At 35.9% G+C, this 25,076-nt stretch overlaps 1 protein-coding gene across 3 annotated transcripts in view; it reads left to right on the top strand.

Moving 5' to 3' along the window:
• Positions 1–25,076, top strand: part of znf407.L (zinc finger protein 407 L homeolog) — a 287,296-nt gene that overhangs the window by 11,603 nt on the left and 250,617 nt on the right. For all 3 annotated transcript variants that reach the window (XM_041566348.1, XM_041566349.1, XM_041566350.1), the window contains exon 3: positions 19,448–19,562. In XM_041566348.1, the coding sequence (XP_041422282.1) occupies positions 19,448–19,562 (115 nt within the window). The remainder of the gene's footprint in view (positions 1–19,447; positions 19,563–25,076) is intronic.

Raw genomic sequence — 25,076 nt, 5'->3', positions numbered from 1 at the left:
GCAAAATGTTCACAATTCTTTTGCTGTCAAGATTTTTTGCAAGATATCCATACTGAATAGAAGCAATAGGATTGGTGTCTGTCAAATATAGAACTTCCGTTGGCTTCATAATTTAGACTTCTCTTGGTTTCTGCATACGGTTTAAGACCATGTGTACACAGAATGCAACAAATTATTTACATACTCACAGAGTAGATGAGGCTTTAACAGAGTACATGTGCATCTTTATTCTTGGCATCTGACACCAGACATCAAACATTTCAGCAAATCTGTATGAAAATATACCATTTTTATATGTATGCTTTATTCATCATTTATTTTCACTTGCATAAACAAGGCTTTACAGTTTATTACATTGTTTTCATTGCGCATAGAAAGTAATTCTACAATTGTCGGATGGTAAACTTTGTACTCACAATACAGTAAATACTGTAAAGTCTTGTGATGCAAGTGAAAATAAATGTAGGACAATTTGATCTGCAAAGTTGAAGAGAGGCTTGAGAGACATCAATGACTTTATGGGGTCCTGGGTTGCAGATACACAACTTCCAAAGTTTTGTGAATGAAAATGGGGGAATTGCATCTGATACAGAAATGTTTTTACATGGGAATAAGGGTTTGGTTCTGGTAAAGAAAAAAGCAAGCCAATACTGGGATGCACGTATATGCATACCTATACAAATAATTTAGGCTATCTAGCAAACACAATGAAATGTGTAGGAAACTTTTGTCACACACTGGTAGTTATGACAAATTCAAACACTCGGAAGGAGATGTTGAGATGTGCTTTCCATAGTTCTGGCAGTTTTGTGTGCTGCAAAGCCTAAACCGTATAGATATAACTACCCTGTTAGATTTTCATATATGACCATCCAGTGTGTACTATGAATATTATTATGGAAATGAAATATCATGCAATGCTTTGACTACCAGCAGTAAAATGTTTTTACCATTCAGATCAATTGGACCCAGAAACATGAAATTTACTTTGTTGCCACTCTGTAACCATTTTGCTGTTTTTTGCTGGCATTTAAAATCTTAAAGTGACATATACCCCAATATGTAAGTTAAAGGGGTGGTTTACCTTTTTGGTAAATTTTAGTATGTTATAGAGTGTCTGTCTGATTCCTACCAGCTTTGCAATTAGACTTCATTATTTATAGTCTTTTAATTATTTGCCTTCCTCGTCTGCCTCTTTCCAGCTTCCAAATGGGTCGCTGACCCCAGCCCTATTCTGAGCCTCTTCTGCTTATCTTACAGTCTCATTTAAACCGCTACCTAGTGGCTAGGAAACAAAGACCCTAGCAACTAAATAACTCCTGAAAAACCAAGCTGAAGAGCTGCTAAACAAAAAAATAAATAACTGAAGAAGACAAAAAACAAAAAATGAAAGCCAACTGCAAATTATATATCATTCTAAAAGTTGATTTAAAGATGAACCACCCCTTTAATATAAAGAGTTTAGGCTGCTCAGCTTTTGCATGTTACGTTATTTAGTTATTGTTTTTCCATTACATAATGTAAGCAGTTATGTAACTGTTGTTCTATCTGCCTGTCCTGAAGATGATTTGCTTGATTCTATTGTTTAATATGACGGTATGCTTTTCACATCTTTAAATTATTATTAATCTTTTGACAATTTGTACATTCCTGTACAGCCAGAACAGCAGAGGGGGGGCTCCTGTTACATGTTCATAATAGTAGCAGTTGCTGATATCATGAAATCTAAAAGCAAAAAAACGTAAATTGTGTAAGTGCTCATAAGAGCACTGATCAATTTTACATTGTTATGTGGGTGGGTATGTGTTCCCTTTAAACCTTAAGCTAACTCTGGAGAAGGTGAGTAAAGTATTCTGTTTTCGTGTACAACTATGGGATCCATTATCCAAGAAGCTCTGAATTACAGAAAGGCCATCTCCCATAAACTCCATTTGATCAAAACAATCCAAATATTTAAAAATTATTTCCTTTTTCTCTGTAATAATAAAAAAGTACCTTGTACTTAATTCTAACTAAGATATAATGTAAACACCAGAAAACTTCAAAAGAGGCTGGCACAAGCCTAGACCCACGAATTACTAAAGGCGGAGTCAGATTGTAAAAGGATTAAAAAGGCTTACATTTTATTTTCCATAATTAAGAACCAAGCCTGATGTGTTTCAGGTCTACCAAGGTCACAGGCTGACTAAGTGTAGGTATGACTAAGTGCCCTTGGTAGACACAAAACGCGTCAGGCCTTGGTTCTTAATTATGGAAAATAAAATGTAAGCCTTTTTAATCCTTTTTCAATCTGACTCCGGCTTTACTACTTCGTGGGTCCAGGTTTGTGCCAGCCTCTTTTGAAGTTTTCTGGTGTTTGCTCCGCTTGCTGAAGGTCTGGAATGTGTGCACCTGGGCCTCTCTGTATACAGCGGTTAGCTTTTAACCAAATGCATCTAAACTCGGTACATACTGGTTACATAGTTGTATATAATGTATCCTTATTGGAAGCAAAAACCAGCCTTTTGGGTTTATTTAATGTTTACATCATTTTCTAATAGACTTAAGGTATGAAGATTTTAATTACATAAAGATCAGTTATCAGGAAAACCCCAGGTCCCAAGCATTCTGGATAAAAGGTCTGATATCTGTACAACAGTGTAAATAGGCAGAGCTTAATCAATGATATGGCAAAAAGTACACTTTTCCCATAGATTGAGATTTTTTTTATTTTTTTTTACAGCAGTGTATTAAAAAAAATTCTAAACTTCTTGCCACGTAAAAACCACAAGATGGCATAGATGTCAAAGAGTATTTTCAGCTTTTACGCAAGTTGAAAAATCTTTTTCCCTTCATTTTCACGATTTTTGAAAAAGACTGGAACAAGTTGACTCTTCTCATGATTTGTTGCTGTGATAAACCCATTCCAAAATTTTCATAAATATGGTAAACATCACAGAAAAATAATAAAATTATTCAGTTAGAAATTGTAGGGTTGGGTCACCTTTACAGTTCCATTTTTTTGTATTTTCTGTATGGCTTTTCTTTATGGATATTTGTTTGTTTTGTATGGCCTATTGTAAGCAACTCTTCAGTTGGTCTTCACTATTTTTTTAATGTTTTTCTGGAGTATTTGCCTATTTCTTCTGACTATTGCCAGCTTTCAAATGACTCCATCTAACAAAATGCTTTGTAAGCCTACACATGTTTTGTTACTGCTTTTTTAATTACTCATCTTTCTATAAAGGCCCTCTCCTATTCATATTCAAGTTTCTTATTCAAATCAGCATGGCTGCTAGGGTTATTTGGACCCTGACAACCAGATTGCTGAAATGGCAAACTGGAGATCTGCTGAATAAAAAGTTAAATACAGTAGAACCCCCATTTTACATCCTCTGATGTTTTCCCACATTTTACATTGTTCTACTGTAACGCAAAAACCACAAATAAATAATGAAAACCAATTGCAAATTGTCTTGGAGCATTACCCTGTACACACATACTAAAAATTAACTCAATGGTAAACTATCTAAACAAGACTTTATTTGCAAAGATACTGCTGTTTAAGAAGCAGCTTTTACCTAGTACTTTATATGCCTGCATTGAAGAGATTTATGGGGATGTAAAGTCATGGTGCACAATAGATCAACACTGAACCCATCTTTGCTTTGCAAGGCACATCGAGATATTTGCAACATGCAAAATACAACTCCCTTACTGCACCAGTTGCAAAGTGACAGGCATGAAGCAGCTGCATATTCTATCACTTTAGTTGGGCCAAGGCTTTAGAGTGGCAGTAGTTCTGTAGAAACATTTGTATGCACCCCTTATGCTAACAGTTCATCGTAAAATATAGCATTGGTGTGAGCACATTACAGATCAATCCTTGGCATTTCTGTTTATATAGGTTTTATTTAGATTTCCCTAACCAATGGCTTCCACCCAAGACAGATGCCACAGCCTACCCTCATACTTTCAGTGCCAAACACTTACTTCTGGTTTCCCTTGACGAATGCTAGATTTCTCCTTCTCAGTGAGCCGATAGTGGGGTAAGCCTGAGATAAATTATAATGAGGTGATAGCAGCTCTTTTTAGAAGCTGATGGGGACCACCCCAAAATAGTTGCTTCTTAGCTGCATTTAGAACTGGAGTTCTATGAATATAATACCTGGCTAGTTACTAGTGAGGGGTTAACACTGCCTGCAATTCTGATTTTTATATAAACATTTAAAAGGCTTCCTTCGTCACTTTGTTTTCTTTCTCTGTTATAATTATTTTAAATGAACTGCCCCTCCACTTTTTTTCAATGCATTTTTTTAAATTTACTCGATAAACACTTGAATACAATTTTAAAACTGGGTCACAGACAAAGCCAGTGAATATAAGCCCTTAATATGCCCTCGTAAGGTAGCTGAAACTGAATAAAATGAAAGGGAAGATGTTAATGGAGTTCTTTTTAGAATTCTTTATGCCACTGTCTGGTCAAGACATGTTGCTTATAATTGATGTGTCCATTACTTGAATTCTCTTGTAATTATAGTCAATAAGTCTTGTAAATGTGTTAAAGCTCACTAAAAGCATACAAATTCAAGAACAGAGTAAGGCTAATAATTTAAAATAATCAATGTAGGCATTTCAGCACTTAATTTCCCTTGTGTGTTGATAGCTGATCATTCTTAATCCATTAAGATTTATTTAGTCGTTTACAATGCAAAATAGGTTTGCACTGGTCACTTGTGCCATTTGAAAATGTCCACCAGGTTAAGTGCAGAATGTAGTCCATTATTCTTTCTTGACTATATGTATTAATTGCATTTAAAATCAAGTTAATGTGGATGTGAAAGTGAGGTAACTATCAATATATGACAAAGCAACCCTACTTATATAAGTTACATCATTGATTGTAACATTTAGTAAAAGTTAGCATACTTTTGTAACATCATTTATAGGCCCCTTTTTCAATTTTTTGTTAATTGTCTTGAATTGGCACATTGACTCACAACTGGCTAGTTTTTTTCAAGGGCGTATAGGAAGGGGAAAAAAAGTAATTAACATGTAATGCTAATGCAGGAGCACCAACATACAGTAACAATACATGTTCTATGATATTAGTCATGTAATTAAAATATATTTTTCATAGTTGCTGTGTACAATATATATATATATATATATATATATATATATATATATATATTTATATTCATTATTCATTATTCATTTTAATATATATTAGCCTTGAAAAATGCTGATTCTGTTGTACAAGTGGAAGCAAAGCTGATCCAAGTCATATAGTACATTATTGCAAATCGCATTACATAATATCCAATTACAAAGGCAATTGTTATGATCCCAACTATTCTGAATTTAACCGCTTCAAATGAAATGTCTTGTTTTTCCATGCCTTTACAATTATTCTCATAGCAGCTACCATGCTTGTAGAATACAAGTTTATAAATTCAGCTTTTCAGGTGTTTTACATAACAGTTCTGTGCTAGCATACCACAAATTGCTATACCAAATACTGAATATACCATGTTCTATATAATAATCCACAATTTTTGAACATTAAGGTATGCCCACTATATATAATTCATTATCACTTTCTCCATACCTTATAAAACATCTAGGAGAAATATAATAAAAGTTGAGAAAAGGAGAACTAAACCCTAAAAATGAATATGACTAGAAATGCCATATTTTATATACTGGACAGATTGAACCAGCCTAAAGGCTCAGCATCTCTATAGTAGTAATGATGTAGACCAGTACTGTCCAACTTCTGTGGTACAGAGGACCGGAATTTTTTTTGCCTACATGCTGTAGGGCCGATAATGGAAGCCAGTGTTGACAACTCCCTGTTTTTAAACAACACCCACTTTAAATGACACCCATGTTACCACCACACCATGTCCACATTAATGCTGGTACCACACCAAAAAAAGCAAATGGTTGGTGCTCACTGCAGAGATATCAGTTATCACTCATATGTAAAAATATTGTCATATTAAGACATACCCTTACATCATGGGCCATGGGGGCAACCTTTCAAGATGGAAAAAAGGAGAAAGGCACAGGTTATATAGCATATAACAGATAATCCTTGCAGAATACTATGATGTTTTATCTGTTATCTACTATGTGACCTTTGTTTTTTTTTCCAACATGAATGGTTGCTCCCATGGCTACACAGCAGCTTGTTTTTAAAAATGATAGTAGTATTTCTGAATCAAACACAGAACTTTTACCAGTGCAGGGCAGCAGCACATTATATTTTAATTAATTTTGGACACTTTAATTTTTTTGTGTTCGTGTACCTTTAAGAAGCTAAGCTTTGGAAGCACCAGAAAAAGATGGGGAACTACTGGGGCAACTTTGGAGGCACATATCTTCACTATGTTTACAGGGTTGTGTTTATCTTAAACTTCTATATAAGCCCATCACATACTGTACAATATCCTCCAGTGGAAGAAAGACTGCAATTTTTATAGTTTATTATTTAATATTTTATAGCAACTATGTGCAGGGTATGTACTATGGTGCAATATATGCGTTGCACATGGAAATCTCAACTATTTTAACAAACTGGGAGAAATGAATGAAACAAATTTGTATTCTATGGTAAGTTGGCAGCTTTTACTTGCCAAGTTTTTTTTCCATGCAAAGTTTCACAATTTTTTTCAATTTATCTGTAGCGATTCGATTTTTCAAAACATTCTCAAGTATATTTTTTTCACAGTTTTTTCTCAAATCATGGAAAAAATGCAAACTTCAATGTAGATAAACTTGCCACTCATTACACTTATGGGCAGATTTATCAAAATCTGAGTTATAGAAAAACAAAAACTGACAAGGAAAAAAAACAGCCATGAAGTTCATGCAACTTTTTTCCTCAAACGCTATCTTATTTTAGAAAAAAAATATGCCTGCATGGAAAAAAGTCGCATGCCAGTGAGAATCTCATTGTCCCATTCATTTTCAATAAGGCTAAAAATTTCAATTGTTTTAATAAACTGGGAAAATAAATAAGTAAATAAAGTTGTCCGATAACATTCCCATTGTTTTTTCTGCCGACTTTTCGTGGTTTTATTCGTTAAATGCAGGCTATTTGAGGTTACAAAGAATATTCTCAAGTGTTTACTCGTCTTTTTGACTGTGTTTTTTCTCGAATCGTGAAAAAGAATTAAAACTCAATTTATATAAAATACATACAGTCTGAATGGTAATCATGCATGGAAACCCAACACATTTTGTACTTGTTCGTAATCTCTTAACGACTTCTTTCAAGCAACCGTTATTTTGGGCAGTGAATGGTATTTATTATGTTTATTATGATAGTCATTGTGTGTATGCATTCACCACAATGACTATCAATTGATCCATTCTATACTGTAAATGTGGACAACCAGCCCTAGTCTTTATCACACTATGAAAATACACAGGATTCCTGTTGTTCGTGTAGCGCTTTCTTGATTTGTTAGTAACAGATCTGGATTCTTTGTAAGGTATCTGTGCTGCTGTTCGCACCATCTTACAATTGGAAGAATGACCATATTTTCTCAGACTTCCTAACATATTTTGCACTTTGTTCATGGACATAATTTATGAAAGTGCAGGCAATTTGCTCACAGCATCCTCCATGGGCACTGCTTCTGACAACCCCCTACAATACAGGGTGCCAACCCCAAAGTTTGGAAATCACAATATGAACCTGACATTCTCTTTGTCTCTGCTTTTAACATGGGAAGCAAATATCAAAGAATGGCACTGTATGGTATATATGTCTAGCCTAATTTTCTATATACAATAAAACCATAATTTAACATTTGCACTTATGCCCCTGACTAAGCTGCCAAGCAGCGAAACGCGTTGGGCGGTGTAGGTGGAAGGTGGTGTGGATAGCTCCCACTCTTCCCTACGTAGATAGGTAGAATTTACACGGAGGGAAGGTTGGAAGGGAGGGGACTGGGGGCATTACACCGGAGTATAATATTCGTTCACTCAAAGAAGGCTGAAATCGTAGTAGACATAACACTTTATTGGAATCCACTACCTAGCCATCCTACGCTATGCTTTTAGTTATATGTTGTTTTAAGGACATGGTCCTGCACAGCTATGGCAAGAATATGCTGTGAGTGTGTGTTTGGCTGCGCTACTTTGGCTTTTAAACGCACTGATATTAAAGGTTACGTTTTAGATACTTTTTGTTATATTTATACAAACGTCCCTGAACTAGTTGGCTTGTTACATTGTAAGTGAGGTGGTGACTTCATCACTTCACTATACTTTGTATCATAGTGTTGGTCTTTAATTCGTCTCAATTTTACATCCCCTGATTTTAAGTTTTCCCTCATTTTAAATTGTTGTTTTCTGGTTCCACCTTTATATTATGCTTAATACATTTCCCTGATTTTACTTTTCCCTTGATTTTACACCATTTTCTTCTGGTCTGAAGAATGTAAAATGGGGTTCTACGGTACCATTTTTGATTTTCTGTGCCTCAAAATGATGCAGTCCCATCAAATATGAAATTTAAAGTAAAAGGACAACATAAGCATTTTATCAAATTCAGTCCCCATACAGAGATCATAAGTACAAAGTTTGAGAAATTGATTTCTTAAGAATTACAACTGTCCTCTGTGATTTTCATATAATTTTTCCATGTAAAACTCCTATGTTCTGTACACCATGGTTCAAAATAGTTATAGATCTATTTAGAGATGCACCAAATCCTACCACTTGTGGCAGAAGTGCCAGCCAGCGACGATGTTACTGAGCCCCACAGCAAATGAATTTTAGGGCCCCCAAAATATCCATAAGTTGCTCTGTTTTACCTATATAGAAAAATATATAGAAAAATTACTTACTGGCTTCATGAGACCCCCTATACCTCCTGCCTCCCTGCAGCAACAGGGTCTGCTTCCTTTGTAGTTACTCCCCTGGTCCCAGCCAAAGTCCTTAATTTCTTTCTGGTTTTATCTTTTTGTGTGCGCAGAGAGGTGCATGGCCCAGAAGTACTCAATGATCTTTTCGCACACAATCTTTTGTGAGCTGGCCTCAAAATTTGTGTATAAGCAATTGACTTAGAGCGAACAAGTTTTCATTGATGTTCATATTAAAAGATATAAATAAAACCGTCATCTCAGCTGAAGGCTAGTTTTCTTTCCAGAGATACTTGCATGCTGTGTTAGCAGGCACAAACTTTCCAGATTTGGAAACCGTTTACGACTTCCCTACAGTGAACTATTTATGATCATGACTATTGGAATTAAAAGTGACCTAAATCATTAGACTTTATTGGAACTATTTCTTGGGGAGCCATGCAGTCCATTACAAAATCAGCTGGAGATGAGGCCTTATTATTAAACTTGTATTAAGCTACACAACAGTATTGTCTAAAGACATAAATCTGGTATATTTTCCTAACAAACCTATCTATCTATCTATCTATCTATCTATCTATCTATCTATCTATCTATCTATCTATCTATCTATCTAATGGAGACATATAATGAATATCAATAAGGTATTATAATAGTTGTGATTTTATTCAAATGCCATTCATCATATCAAGTACCTTTACACAAATGATCTGAAATTACACTTACACTGATAACACCTGCTGCTTATTCTAAAATACGATTAACAGTTGCAGCCTCTGCTTTTTGTTTTTTTCTATCTTATGTGTATGTCACTGAGATAATGTTTTTATTATATATTTTGCCTTGAAAAAAAGTTACCAAAATCCAGACATGATATATGTGATAATAAATGGTATACTTTCAAAAAGCAGTTTAGTAGGTTTGCTCCATTCTTGAAGTATAATTCCAGTGGAGCAGCATTAAGTTCCAAAATACAATGCCCCCCCACACAAAAAATACCATTATGGTATCATCATATGGAACTCAGGCAGGGAACTATCTGGGGTTGCTGAAGTAAGAATTCCGTAGTGTTACTGCTAGTATCTGCCATATATAAAGCATTTTCCGTTTTTTTTTTTATATGGAGCAATGACAGAACCTTTGAACAACACTTTACCTGAGAGTATCTTAAGGGCTTAAACATGATACAGGTCAAAATGCCCTGTCTACTTCACCACTTCTGATATTTTTAAATGGAAAGGGGCCCGAGCTGACACATGGAGCAGTGACGGGCAGACCTTGGCAAAAAAGTTGCTCAATTCTGTCATGACTTTTGTGCAAGTCAGCCAGGGTGCTTTCTATTTAATAAGTTACGTAACAATGCCATAGGGTGTATGGCGTTCCAGTGGGCAAAATAGCCTGTGTGCCACTAGCCCAAGGAGTTTAACTCATAGATGTTTGGTGATCTTGGCTCTACCAACCTCAAGTTAAAACTTTTAGTTTGTTGCTCAGTTGTTGATGACTATGATAATTTTGATTGTACTAGTATAACACGCTTGGCATTCTCTAAGCTTAAACCAGTTAGGAAGACATCCCCTTTTATATTATTTGCATTCGCTTTTCATGAAGCACAATGACAATTTAGAATGTCACCAGTTTAATGATTAATTTAGTTTTTATCTGCAGCATTTAAATATACTGGAGTTTCTCTATGTGATTCATGGAATGCGATTGCTGTTAGCTGCAGTCTCAACCTGCTTTTGACATTTAAACATATAAAGCTGACTGGATATAACCATTCAGGTGCTAAATATATTTTACATCTACTTCTGCCAGTAGAAATGGAAGTATTAAGAGATCTAGCTTCATTGTCATTGAACTGTGAAATATTCAACCTTGCCTGGCCGTGCTTAGCAGTGTTGACTTTTTTATTTCTTTTGGAAGATTAAAATTAAATGCTTCAGTTTTTGTCAGCTTTTGGGAATTACATTGAAATTTAAGACTCTGATTTTACTTGGAGGATATTCTTATTTCCAAGGGCATAGTACAAATTACTACTGATCATGTATGATCGAGTATAGATTGTCACCTCACACCTGTTAAAGATTCTCTTTCATATGCACTTGAAGAGTGTCAAAACTAAATTCATAAAATGGTTTAAACATATTTGGTGTGTTTTGTTAGCTGCTATACGTTTAACTTTTAACTGGGTAAACTAAGCAATACTTTTGTGACATACACAATTAGAAAGTGTAGTGTATAAGCACTTAGTGAATTTCCAAAAATAAATGTTTTTTTTTAACAAACATACCTGATTCCATAAACTTAAAGGAAGCCTTGTAACTTATAAGAACAATTTCCAAACCACCTCCATCCTAAAGGAGGCCATAGATGCACCAATAATATCGTAGGAAACTAATTTTCGTAATCTTCTATCGTTAGAAGACTTGGATATCGGTCATCTTGCAGATCAGGCTAGCTGGATAATTTTGATTGGGTGCCTTTGAAAGCACCCGAACATCAGCCATTGTTAGTGCTGAGTCGTCAGATACAGGTAGAATTCTATTGTTTCTACCTGTATCTGGTTGACTGATGATTGAGCTCTAAATGTTTTCACGTTGTGAAGTTATGGATTCTGAGATGTGAAGTCCTTATGCTTTCCATTTTGTGTGGTGCACAGATTCTCTTCATATAAGACAAACTTCACGTCCCAGAATCCATGAATTCTCAATGGAACAAGTTGAAATAGGAATTGGATTGCTTTGTAAGCCTAAGGGGGGTGGGAAACTGGTCCCTGCAGCACAGACAGACTATCATGGTTTCCTTTCAATCTGTGGCTTTTGGTATATCTGTGTAAAACAATTTGTGTAAAACAATTATATATATATTTTGCAAGTCCAGATAGTTGTGCATATTTTCTACATATGCTACAGTACCAACATCGCAAATGTTTTAACCCTTTCCCTGCCAAGAATGTAGCTCCTACGTTCTTTAAAAAAAAAAAAAAAAAAAGGCTGTAAGTGCCAAGAACGTAGGAGCTACCTCTCTGCTCTTCTGCCTAAATCGAAGTGCAGAGATGCTCTCCTGGCTGCTCAACCCCCTAGACAACGAGCCTAGGGGTCTGCCACTCGGGTCCTGTGATGCGATTGATCCTGGGTGCTGTATGTTGCTCCCCCTGTGCTGCTTCTTCCTGGACCCGACCTCATGTTAAGCTTCACCCATGCACTTCCTGCTGTTGATCTTTGCAATCCTAGAGTCTGCAGATCTGCTTCTGATTGCTTCTTCTCCAAAAAACGGTAAGTGCCCTTCTATTTACACAGTTATACACACACATACATGCAATTACAGATACACACATGCATTTACACATACACAGCACACACATAACTAAAGGTAGTTTTTTTTTAATGTATACACAAACCCACACTTATATGATCTTTTTTTTTTTTTTTAAAAGGTGTTCTTTTTATTGTTTTAAAGTGTAACTGGGATAGGGTACAGAAAGAAAGAGGGAAGGGAAGGGGGGGAACTTATATGATCTTTTTAACTTTTTTTTTTAGTTCTTCATTTTATCAGTTTCCCTCATGTTATTCCCCTAAAAACTGTTGCTTTCCCAGTGTGGCTATTGGATCAAGCATTCTGACCACTAACCACGCTGTCGAATCAGTTATTTTGTTATTTTATTGATTTGCCTAATTGTATTTGATTCTTGTGATTTTTATGCCTGCATTGTTGTTCCTTACATTTTTTTAGCGTCATTTGCTCTTTGATCATTTGGAGTACAAACAAATTTTTTAGCATTTGGATTCGTCAGAATGTGTACTTTCCAAAAATATATGGTTTTGTGGGGTCTTTGTGCTGTTAGTAGAGTCTTGTGGCACATAATATGCAGTCTGGGTCTATATTCACAAAAGGTGAATTGGCAGCCGAGAAAATTCATATGCACTAATTTTATTTGGGGTCCACACATGCCAGCTGCTTTAGTATATCTATGCATATTGGGCATCAAACTGTTCATTAAACCCTGGGTGTCATTATTTAGGGTGTTTTACAATTGTATGTAAGAAATTGGGTGAGATAAATGTGGCCAATTGCAATGTTTTTAGGCGATTTTGAGAAATGTCATAAAAACTGCTGCCAAATATTATGGGAAAGTACACATTCTGACGAATCCAAAATAGGTAATTATGTCTTTCTACTTCAAGCTACCATACTGCAAAGCTACGCTAAAGGCAGTGGTTTTTATGACATTTTTTAAAACATTCACCAATTTCTATAAAAAAATTATTATTTAGGAAAGAATTGCAACTTGGTAGTTTGGCGTACATAGATCTAATTACCCATTTTGATTTGCCAGAATCTGCTCTTCCTAATAATAGGTAGTTTTCTAGGGTAAACCTACTGTTAGTGGAGTGTTTGGCCTTAAAATCAGAAGTACCGTATATACTCGAGTATAAGCCGAGTTTTTCAGCATCCAAAAGGTTCTGAAAAAGTCTACCTCGGCTTATACTCGAGTCAACGGGCAGTAGCTGAGATTGCAGTCACTTTTAAGCATTCCTATACCAACAGTTCGCTTGGGGAGAGACTGCAATATCACACAGCGCCCTCTGTTGGTTATATGAAATAATAACTGTGCGCCCTCTGTTGGTTATATGAAAGAATAACAGTGACTGCAAGATCACATATGCCATCTGTTGGTTATATGAAAGAATAACAGTGACCGCAATATCACACAGCACCCTCTGTTGGTTATATGAAAAAATAACAGTGCCCCCTCTGTTGGTTATATGAAAGAATAACAGTGACTGCAATATCACACAGTGCCATCTGTTGGTAATATGAAAGAATAACAGTGTGCCCTCTGTTATATGAAAGATTAACAGTGACTGCAATATCACACAGCGCCATCTGTTGGTTATATGAAGGATTAACAGTGATGGCAATATCACACAGCGCCCTCTGCACATGTTAGTGGGACAATGCACACAGTAATCCGTTTGGCAATTCTCTGTCACCATCAACTTTGCAAAGAAGTCCGGTTGATCGCTGGGGGGGTCGCTTTGGCGGAATGTGCGCTGCTGGGAGACAGGGCTGTAGTTCTGTCTAGGCTTATACTCAAGTCAATACGTTTTCCCAGTTTTAGTAGGTAAAATTAGGTACCTCGGCTTATACTCGGGTCGGCTTATACTCGAGTATATACGGTATGCTGTTTTGTGGAGCGCTGCTTTGGAAATTTGGTAGTGTACTGCCTGCAGATTTTGATCTATACAAGTGAGAAATCTTCAAAAAACTATATATATTTGGTATTGGCGCGTTCAGGAGACATAGCACTTTCCAAATCTGCTGTGTTCTTGTACATAAAATAAATTATGTTTCTGATATTTGTGATTGTACAATGTGAAACATAATTTTTTTTATTTTATTAGACACTTAGAAGCCTATATATTTTTACAGAAGTGGATTTACACCAAAAAAAAAAACACTTGGCAGAAGATGTTCGCATTTAGGACAAAACAGCTGACAGGGAAAGGGTAAAAGCACCATTTATATTTTGGAGTGGTAGATGCCTGCTATACATTTGTAGAATCAAACTATATAGGGCATATGGGACACTTTTTACTCAGGACTCTTTATTTCTAAGATATAATGCTATAACTTTGATCTTGAATGAACTAAATGATTTTCTGGGATCATCTTACTGCAAATAGCAGTGGCACCTAGTACAACATTTTTATAAATGGTGTAGTGGTATTTGTTTTTACAATACATAGATTTTTCTGGTGTGTTAGGGTGCTGTTATCTAAAACTTAAGACAACCAGCCCCCCACTATAAATTATCCAAATCTTTGGGCGGCCATATTGAAAATATCCCCTATGTCATATATCTAAAATAAATGTTTGTTTCAGAAAATGTTTTATTGCATCATAGTTCTTAAATCTTTTTAAATTATTGTTATATCCCTGTATCTTTAATTGTAAGTAGCTATACACCAATTTGCTTGTTCTTTGGGTAAGTGGAAATTGTCTTGGTAAATACTAAAAGCAATGTATCGGTTATCCTACAGTAAAACTAAAGTAGTACCATGTTAGCCAGTCAGAATCCACTTGGAAAAGGAACTGGATTGCACTGTAAGCTTTCTAGGCATGGGACCTGTTATCCAGAATGCTGGGGACCTCGGGTTTTTTTGAATAAGGGGTCTTTTCATAATTTGGATCTCCATACCTTAAGCCTACTAAAAATCATTTAAACATTAATTAAACCCAGTAGGATTGTTTTGCCTCTAATAATGATTAATAATATTGTAGTACAACATACTGTTTTATTATTACAGAGAAAAAGGAAATTATTTTTAAAAAATGTTAAATTATATCATTTAAATGGAGTCTATGGGATTCCCATAATTCTTTCTGGATAAGGGATTTCCAAGTAACCGATCACATACCTGTATCACCTTTTTGTCACTATTAATACATATTTAAAGTGATGGTTTAATTGAGTTAGCCAAGTTAATAAGAAATAGCTGCCAGGTAATGCATTTACAGAGATAGGGAGTTTGCTTTGCATGGAGTTAAAATAACAATAGCTGTCTCTTCCTCTTTTATACGGTGAGCTAATGGCATGGACTGACTAGGATCTTAAATTGAGTTGTGTGAACTGGGAAATATAAGTCCACTGTCTATATTTAAGCCTCCATTGGACCTTGGAGATAACTTTATTTGTGTTTGAATCCACCCTGAGTTACCAACTCATCATGTCCCTTTTAATTCCTCAGGCCTTCACTGATTGAGTTCATTTGTGCTTGATGTGGATTTAAATCCTGCTATGTATTTGTTACATACAAGGTTCAGTAAAAGCTTATATAAGCACCTAATAGTCACATTTATCAGTTGGGCCGGGGATCTAATAAAAGGATAAGCTCTGACATGGGAAAAAAGTGGGGGTTCCTGACTTGGTTAACCAATTACTTGAGACCACCTGGTTTTGAAAGGAGTAAAGGGGGCTGACAGCTGATATATTTACATACACCGTCACATGCTCTAACGTACAATTATTATTTCTTTTGTTTAGCATTCTGTGTCTAGATAATTAGCCCTCCAAACCATAAAGCAGAGATGTTCTTAGAGCAGGTAAATACTTATGATATCAAAGACTTATGGTACCTCTGTAAAAGCTATAAAAAAAACTCCTCCTGAAGTAATACATAAGTAAGGGCATTGGGTCCATGTCACTGTGGGACACAATATTTAGCTTATGCTGAGATGGAGTGAAGCAACTGTTTCCATGTGTATGTCAGCAAGGTGCTCTTGTTGCGTGGAACCATGTTAACAAAGCATTTTTCTGCTGTCCTAGAGGAATCTCTGTGATTGCTGGATTACTGCACCCATCATGATTTAACCCTTAATAATGTGACCCAAGAACATTTAGGTGGTCTCTTCATAAGCCAAGATATAAGCAATACTGTAACTCTGGAATTTTGTGTCCTTTATAAAAGCACTCCAGACACATTTATATGCCCACAGACCCCTTTGGTGACTTCTAACTGTATATATTTTACAAAAGGGGTACGTTATTCTCTAAATATAGGTACGGGACCTGTTATCCAGAATACTTGGGACCTGGGGGTTTTCTGGGTAAGGAATCTTTCCATAATATGGAGCACTATACCTTGTTGATAGGGTTGCCTCAAATGTGTCTCTCTCTCCTCAATATTTTTAGCCAAGATGTCAGCATTCTTGGATACTGTGATACTGTGACTTAGCCTTATTATTTAGGCTATGCAAACCTGAAGCCTCAGGTGTTTTCAGTCATTCTTGCCTTTTATTTTTCTTGTTCCATTGGGAAGCTGTTGTAAAAGTTGTGCTATTTAGTAACTCCAGTTGCATATGTCAGTATCCCTCAGGGGAACACTTCTATCCCTGCAGAGTTACTTTGTGCTGTTTTATTGGAGCAGGACATTTTTGAAAGATTTTCACTTGTATATGTATGTGTATTTTGTTTGGGGGGGGGGGGATTCTAATACAGTACCAGGATAGTTTAATAGACAAAATGTTTCACTATGTTGCTGTACCAGAAAGGCAGCTTCAAGACAAATAAAAAAATAATTTGAAGTAAAACGGTCAAACATGCCTCCAACTAAATATTTACTCTTAATTGAATTGAGCACTTGGCTGTAAAATCACTTTATTTTTCTCAGCCTTAAGCATGAACATTAGGTTGTGAATTGTTTTATACAGATCTGCAGAAAATGAATTGTGTCTTTGAATGGTTCTTGCTACAATAAAAATGTAACCAAGTCCCAATTCTTCACTGTATGCTATTCACACTGTGAATCCAGAATAGGACCTTTTGTTGTAGCTGTCTAACCAAACCTGAACTGCATTTAGTACTTAAAAATAGGACTATACTCATTTAATTGTTCTTAAACATGTATGTGATAGACCCCTTAGTTGTATTATTTCCTTTACTACGTTTTTACTCTGAGATGTGATGTGGAGCAGACAAAGCATTTTCCAAAGTTGTATGTGTATATATAGAAGTTGCAGTTTGGGGTTATCACCTGTGAAATTAACTGGTGGACAAAGGTTGAAGTTGACTTCCTTTGGATCTTCATCCAGTAATCGACTCATGCTGTCACTCGCTGCGTCTAGCATCTTTCATGCTAAAGTTTGTTTAGCTGTTCTCAGACAAGTTTACGTGGATGGAGAGATAGGCATCACTGAAATAAATCCTTATATTACTCACTCTGATATTACTGAGTGATATATATAAATATATATTTTACTGTCTGATAATGAAAGAGTTCTAGCATGCATTTTCCCGCATGTGGCACTACATGAGTCCTGTGCCTATGCTATATGGGAGAGCAGTTACACTATTAAGTGGCGTGCTTCCATCCAGGGTCAGGACAGACTGGGTTGTAATACCCCTCCCTGGAAATTTGATCCAAAGTCACACACAAGGATAAAGTTGAAAGGTTTATTTGCAGAACACTGTAGCTTTAAATCACATGCAGAAAATTGATCTCTTTACAGTCTCTTTTCGATAGGTGCTGTTTGTAGTCACACAAATGGTCAGTAAGTGCTTCCAACAAATAATCATCCAGTTTATACTCACAACTTTCAGGATGAGGGTTCACAGCAACCCAGAGGTATTATTGCCTGTCTTTTGTGCACATTCCCCACTGAAGGCTAATCTCACAGGGGTCCCACGCTCCAAAGATCTCTATATCCCTGAACCTAACCACTTGAGTCCCTAACCTGACTGCCTTGTCACCGCAGGGTACTAACCCTCCTGGTCTCCTCGTCAAAGCCTCTAGCAGCTTAAATAACTGATCCTGTCTTTCACTCCTAGAGTGACTATAACAGAACTGCCCTTGTACTAACATCACTTATTCTGGAACCTTCCTTGAACCTTCCTTTGTTCCATGCCCTATAGAGCACCACAGTATTTTATCCAGCAACTATGCAGCCCAAAAGAGACTGAGCACATGGGATCTTCCTTTTTAAAAAAAAAAAATAGAACAATGGTATCTATTGGCCAGTCACTGAACTGCCAGCAGAGTACTTTCACACAGGAAAAGAAAACTGCTTCACTCACTAAGTTATGCCTAGGGGACCAAAGTACCTAAAGGTTGGCCAAACCTTTACCCTCCTACATGTATATTTGTAGCTCTTTTATATTACATTATTGTACCGTAATATTGATATCTAATCATCACCATATATGAAAGTGGGCACATAACGTTCAATGTTATGTAAGTCATCAATACGTTCATTGTAGCAGACAGAAAAGTTTCTGACAAACAAAACATAAACTTGCTGGTGTATAGTAGTCATACATGAATGAGGAATCAACCCGCGCCATTATGTACCTGAAATAAAAACAAAACAAGGCACCAGAGGAAACGGGTAGACTGAGGGATACTAAAGGGGCTGATTTATCAAAAATCAAGTTGGTGTTTTTTTCTACAAAATAACATAAATGCCAAAAAAAAGTATTTTCTGAAACCTCGAATCATCAGAATTTATTAAAGAAAAACCTTGGCAAGTAAAAGCAAGGTTATATAGAAGTCAATGGGAATATTCTCTAACGGCTTTTCCCAGTTTATTAAAACATTCAGGATTTTCAGCCTCATAAAAAAACAAACTAATTTTGATGAACTAGTGGAACAGACAAAGTACCCCAAGTCCGTACAGTAGATGTATAACGTCATTTGGCCATACAGGTACTTGAAAATTTATCCAATACCAGGTTCTTTTATTCAATGTCTTTTTAGCAGTGTATAAAAATAAAACAAAATATATGTTATGTATTAATTATTTTTCGTCTTTGAAATAAGACCAACAATTTTTTCCCATGAGTCTTCTGGTCTGTGTGTAACGTTTATACCCCCTGTTAAGCGATCGCAATTTTGTGTGCATATGTGTGGCTCCAAAAGGACAAACTATTTAGCCTACTTGTGCCTAGTGACCGTTCACCATGTTATCTTGTGCATCTAAAAATAAGCATTACATGTGAAAGTTGAATAAACAAGTTGTTAAATCAGTTATGAGGTGTTGATCTGTGATTTTATTATGTCAGTCAAATTCCAATATTTGATATTCTTTAGGATCAAGGCCATTTAAATGCAAGATATGTCACTTTGCGGCAGCTCAGCTGGGAGATGCCAGGAATCACGTGAAGAGACATCTTGGTATGAGGGAGTACAAGTGTCATGTCTGTGGGTGAGTACATTACACATGGATTTGCTATGGAGCATTCAGGAGAGAAAATAATATAGAAGATGTACATTCCAGTGTATTTCAAGCGGAATGCTCATGGTTGGCTAAATTATGCATGCATACCCTGCTCTTCATTGTTATGGTAAATTTCTTAAATACAGTTATGACATTTTTCTCCCACTCCTAATCCTGCTATGTGGATGAGCAATTGTGTAGGGCTACAGGGTCAATCTGAACCTGTAATCTGTAAATTGCCTAAATTATAGGATGTTCATTCAGATTGCCAGAGAGAGCTGTAAATTCTATTTAATGACATTGAAAATATATAATATAGACTGTACTGTGAATTTATTTGCTGTCCTGTTCTTCCGACTCCTGCATGAGAATCAGTTGCTCTAATAACATCGCTGTTCTCTTTAAGACAATATCTAAAGTAAATCTTGCACATTGGAAATAAGGGTATAGTGTATACAAGCTTTTATATGCATGCTTTATTCCAATTTTGTTTGCTCCTTAAAATGTGTTTTTCTTTCGTGCTTAATGTTTTTCCCTCACAGAAGTATAATTTGCAATGTTTAATTGTCCTTCAAATATGTTACATTTAATAGAAGGCACTGAAACTTTTTAATGTAGAACAAATTAATTTCAGGGAAATGGTTTAAAGGTTTTAAAATGCCATGGAATTATGGCATATCACAGGACATTCAAAGTTGGGTTTTAATGCCCTAGTTCTGATTAAAAATATATTTTAATGTTATTATGCCAAGGAAATTAACTGATATATGCATCATATAAAAACACTTTATTCAAACCTGTATAACCTGCTGGAGAGGTCCTTTGGCTAATGCATAAAGAGGCTCTAGTTCAATTATAGTTCGCACAATGCATGCATGATTGCAAGAGCTTATGCAGCCTTTAAGTTTTGGCTTTCAGTTAAATACAAATTTTTATATATATATATATATATATATATATATATATATATATATATATATATATATATATATATATATGTCCAACCAGATCGCACTCCATATTTAAAACATAGCCTTTATTTAGCTTGTTAAAATGTAGCAAAGTAGTAACATTCTTTGTATCAAAGTAATAGCGTCATTTGTAGCAAGACACTTATCTGTTGGAAGTCCAGCATATACACTCAAATGGGCATTTTTCACTATACCAAATAGTCATATGTATCTCAATACAATTCAGCAAGTCCAAAATTTAAATCTATATTGGACAAACATTGGCATCTACTAAGAGAAGCGTATCCTTCAATTCTAGAGTTCCAACAAGGTCCTATGATGTCCTATCGTAGAGGAGCAACCATAGGGAGTAGACTGGTGAACGCAGATATACGTACACCCCCAAAGAAGGCATGTATAGATGTAAAGGTTGTGCCCAGTGTCGCTATGTACTTGTGGGTCCTGAATTTGATCATCCTCATAGTGATCAGAAGTATCAAATTAGGGGTTATAACACATGTGATACCAATTTTGCTGTATACATGCTGGTGTGTCCATGTGGGTTGGTCTATGTTGGGGAAACCACCCAAAAGGTTAAGGATAGGTTTTCCCAGCATAGATCAACTATACATACGGACAACAGGTCATTGCCAGTTTCTAGACATTGTTTAGAACAGGGACATACATCTGACGAGTTGAAATTCAGGGTTATCCAACACGTTCCACCTCTGAAGAGAGGAGGGGATCGTGCCTTAGCACTAAAAAGAGCAGAAGTCAAATGGATTGATAGGTTAGGTACCCTTAGTCCACAAGTTCTAAATCATGATTTTGATCTGCATTTATTTTTGTAAGTACCATCTTTATAAGCAAGTATGCCTCTTGTAACTGATTTTTGCAAGTATCACTTTTTGTACTTCCTGTATTTTTTTGCATATTTTGTATTTTTTTGCATTTTTTTTGCATTTTTTTGTATATATTTTGTTGTATATATTTTTTTGTATTTTTTTGCAAACAATTTTGTAACTCCCTATTTATATCAATATTCTGATGTGCTCAAGTGATTATGACTATTTGGTATAGTGAAAAATGCCCATATAATTTGCGGTTAATAGTATATTAGTATATTTTCTCTTAGCTGTAACTATGGATTCTGGATAGCAACGGGAGGGTGGAGATATGTGGCTACTGACGTGCAGATCCGTCCCTACTGTGAGGACGCGTCATCACAGTTACTTACCACGTAAGCTCCGCCTGACAAGGAAGCAAACGGTTTGTGCAATGGAGTCCTACACGCTACTACACAAGAAATACGCTTGAGAAAGGGAACTGATGCTTCCCGAAACGTCGCGTGAGTGTGGTTGAATTGAGCGTATATGCTGGACTTCCAACAGATAAGTGTCTTGCTACAAATGACGCTATTACTTTGATACAAAGAATGTTACTACTTTGCTACATTTTAACAAGCTAAATAAAGGCTATGTTTTAAATATGGAGTGCGATCTGGTTGGACAAATATAGCATGAAAAGCCGAATTACTCACCGCTATTGAGATCAGCACCCTATACTCCATTGTGTACTAGTAAAGAACCTTGGGATTAGTGCATCACGATTGTTGGAATTGTCTATATATATATATATATATATATATATATAATATATATATATATATATATATATATATATATATATATATATATATATATATATATATATATAGGGAAACATTTGGCAAAAGATATAATAACCTTTATGAGTAAATGCGGTTAGCATATTTTCTGTTACTAATACTCAAAAGTGCAGTGCCTTTCCATTGGCCAATAAGCCATGTTTTGATGCCTTTGTTCTACATATTGATTGTCAATGTATAAAATAAAATAAGAAAGCGGAACAAAAAGATAAAATAATGAAGAAAAAGATAATACCGGTGATAGTTTTAGGATCTATTTTGGAAACTGGAAGATGCAACATGCTTGTGAAAATGGTTAGCTTAAAGTTTTAATATTTCAGACCCTTTATATGGTGTATTTCATAGGTAGTTAGTGCCACCTCTAACCAAATTAAATGTAGTGACCAAATTAAACATAGTTAACTTAACAATGGATGTATACTTCAAAGGAAACCTGAAATCAAGCTTTGGATTTTACATTTTTCGGGGGACCAGAAAAAATAGTGTAAAATCTGGGAAAATGTAAAATTAGGGAAATGTATTATGCATTGTGGTGGGACCACCAAAAAAATATGTAAAATGAGGGAAAGCGTGAAATCAGATGATATAAAATTGATGTTTCATTTAGGGTTGCTACCTGTCCAGGTGGCAACCCTAAATGAAACCTGCCCCCCTACGTTACAGGGCAGGCCCCCTAAGTCACAGGACCCACCCCCTTCCCATTCTTCCTTTCTGCATTCAGTTCAAAATGGTGTTAATAGATATGCAAGGAGCCTTTATTAAAAACCAAATGTGTACGTCTTCTTAATACTAAAGGTGTGAGAACTCTCTGGACATGTAACGTATCACTACAGGCCAGAATAGTAGTCTTAAAGGAGAAAGAAAGGACTTGAATGAAAATCACTTTAATATAATTACCATACTTCTGCCTCCCAAACCGCTATAGCAGTTCTTCTGGATGTGCATTATTTATTCAGCTTAAAGTCTTGAAAGTGAGCCCTCTCTTCAGTAGATTGCAGTTGCCATTTTCAAGCTGTTGACGTCACTTCCGCCCATGTCTCCTACACTGTACACTGCAGCTACGTGGCTTTAGGGAGAGGGACTGTGCAGGACTGTCTTTAGTGATCAGACATCCAATTGGACAATGTGATTAAGTGGGCGGGACTAACCAGGGCAAGACTTTCAGCATGTGCAGGCTGAATATGCTAATACAGAAAGAAAAAAAATGGAAGCAGCAGCTCAGCAGTGAAGTGTGCATTGGTTTTTATGCAGCTTGAAATGTTCAGTATACATATACCTTTTAAGTTACTACCCATGGACAGCTGCCACTTTTTAGGTTCCTCTGGTTTAGGCCCCTTTCTACTCTATGCCTGGGGCATAGCTCATACTTAATGTGTGTTCCTAGTGTGCTCTCTAATTTTATGACCATTCATATGCACTTTCAAAACCTTAAAGAGATATGTGTCATCCTACTGTAAAAATAGCTATTTTTTATTGTAAACTCAAGGTTGTGATTACTATATGACCATGGCATGTCCCAAACCTCGTGGCTGCTTTTGGGGCCACAAAGTGCCCGTTGCAAATGTTAACAGTCCTATGCATGTTTTTACTTACATGTTTTCACCTACCTCTTCTGAAAAAGGAAATCTGGGTTGTCTGGGCAGAAATAAAATATATTATTATTGGTATTATTAGACTTTTTTGATATAGCTCATATATATTCCATAGTGCTTTACTGAGATTATACATCATTAACACCAGTCCCTGTCCCAGTAAAGCTTACAAGCTTACAATCTAATGTTTCCTCATCTCACATACATTCTATGGCAAGGCTCCTCAGGAGCCAGTTAATACCTGTATGTTTTGGAGTGTGGGTGAAAACTGGAGTATCTAGTGGAAAACCATGCCAGGCAGGAGACATTTGTAGGGAACAATTTTGTCCCTAATGCTAGCTATTTTAGTTGCACAATAGCCCCATGATAATCACTAGCCTCTGCGTTGCTCTGATTTAATTTTATTTCCAACCATCTGGACTTGTACTTATTAATCTTTGCTGCGAGAATAAGTGACTGCATCAATTTTAATTACCCTTATATTATTATTCTTCTAGGTAAAAACTTCTTATAAGCTTAATAAGTGTTTCAAAGGTTTATAGAACAAGTTAGTGTATATATCACGCGAATCCTTCGCAAAAGATTCGGCCAAATACTGAATCGAACCCTAATTTGCATATGCAAATTAGGGGTGGGAAGTCGAAAACATTTCTTACTTCCTTGTTTTGTGACAAAAAGTCATGCACTTTCCCTCCCTGCCCCTAATTTTCATATGCAAATTAGAATTTGGTTCGGCCGGGCAGAAGGATTATGTAATGTTCGGTTATATTACTGCATGTATATTACTGCATGTATATTACTGCATGTATATTCTAAGATTGTAGTTATATTTGTCAGTACTCTCACTGAATTCTGATTAAAGCTTAGTAAAAAGAGTATAAAGGTTTAAGAGCAACGGAGGAGTCTGTTTATTAGTTGTTTTCCTGCTGTTCAAAAGTTTCATTATCTTTGAAGGAAGTCACTTGAGGATACAAAGTGTTAAACCAGTGCCTCCTAGTTTATATCTTCTGGGATGGATTGATTAAAAAGTTGAGAGAAGGTAGGATAGTATAGAAGCTTTCAGCACTGAAAAAATGGCTGTAGGATTAGAAGCAGCATGGATTGTCGGTACATTAACACTACTGACAATGTCAATTCATTATCATTGATGGCTAAATAATCTTGGAAATGCTCAGTAGACCTATTAGTTCCTGAGCATAAGCAGCTCATGCAGCATTTCTTCATTAGTTTTAATTGCTATAAATTTTACCTTTTTAAAAATCCCGCATTATCA

Source organism: Xenopus laevis, chromosome 6L (assembly GCF_017654675.1).
Source record: "Xenopus laevis strain J_2021 chromosome 6L, Xenopus_laevis_v10.1, whole genome shotgun sequence".
Taxonomy (NCBI): Eukaryota; Metazoa; Chordata; class Amphibia; order Anura; family Pipidae; genus Xenopus; species Xenopus laevis.
This window is presented reverse-complemented; position numbering and strand designations above follow the sequence as displayed.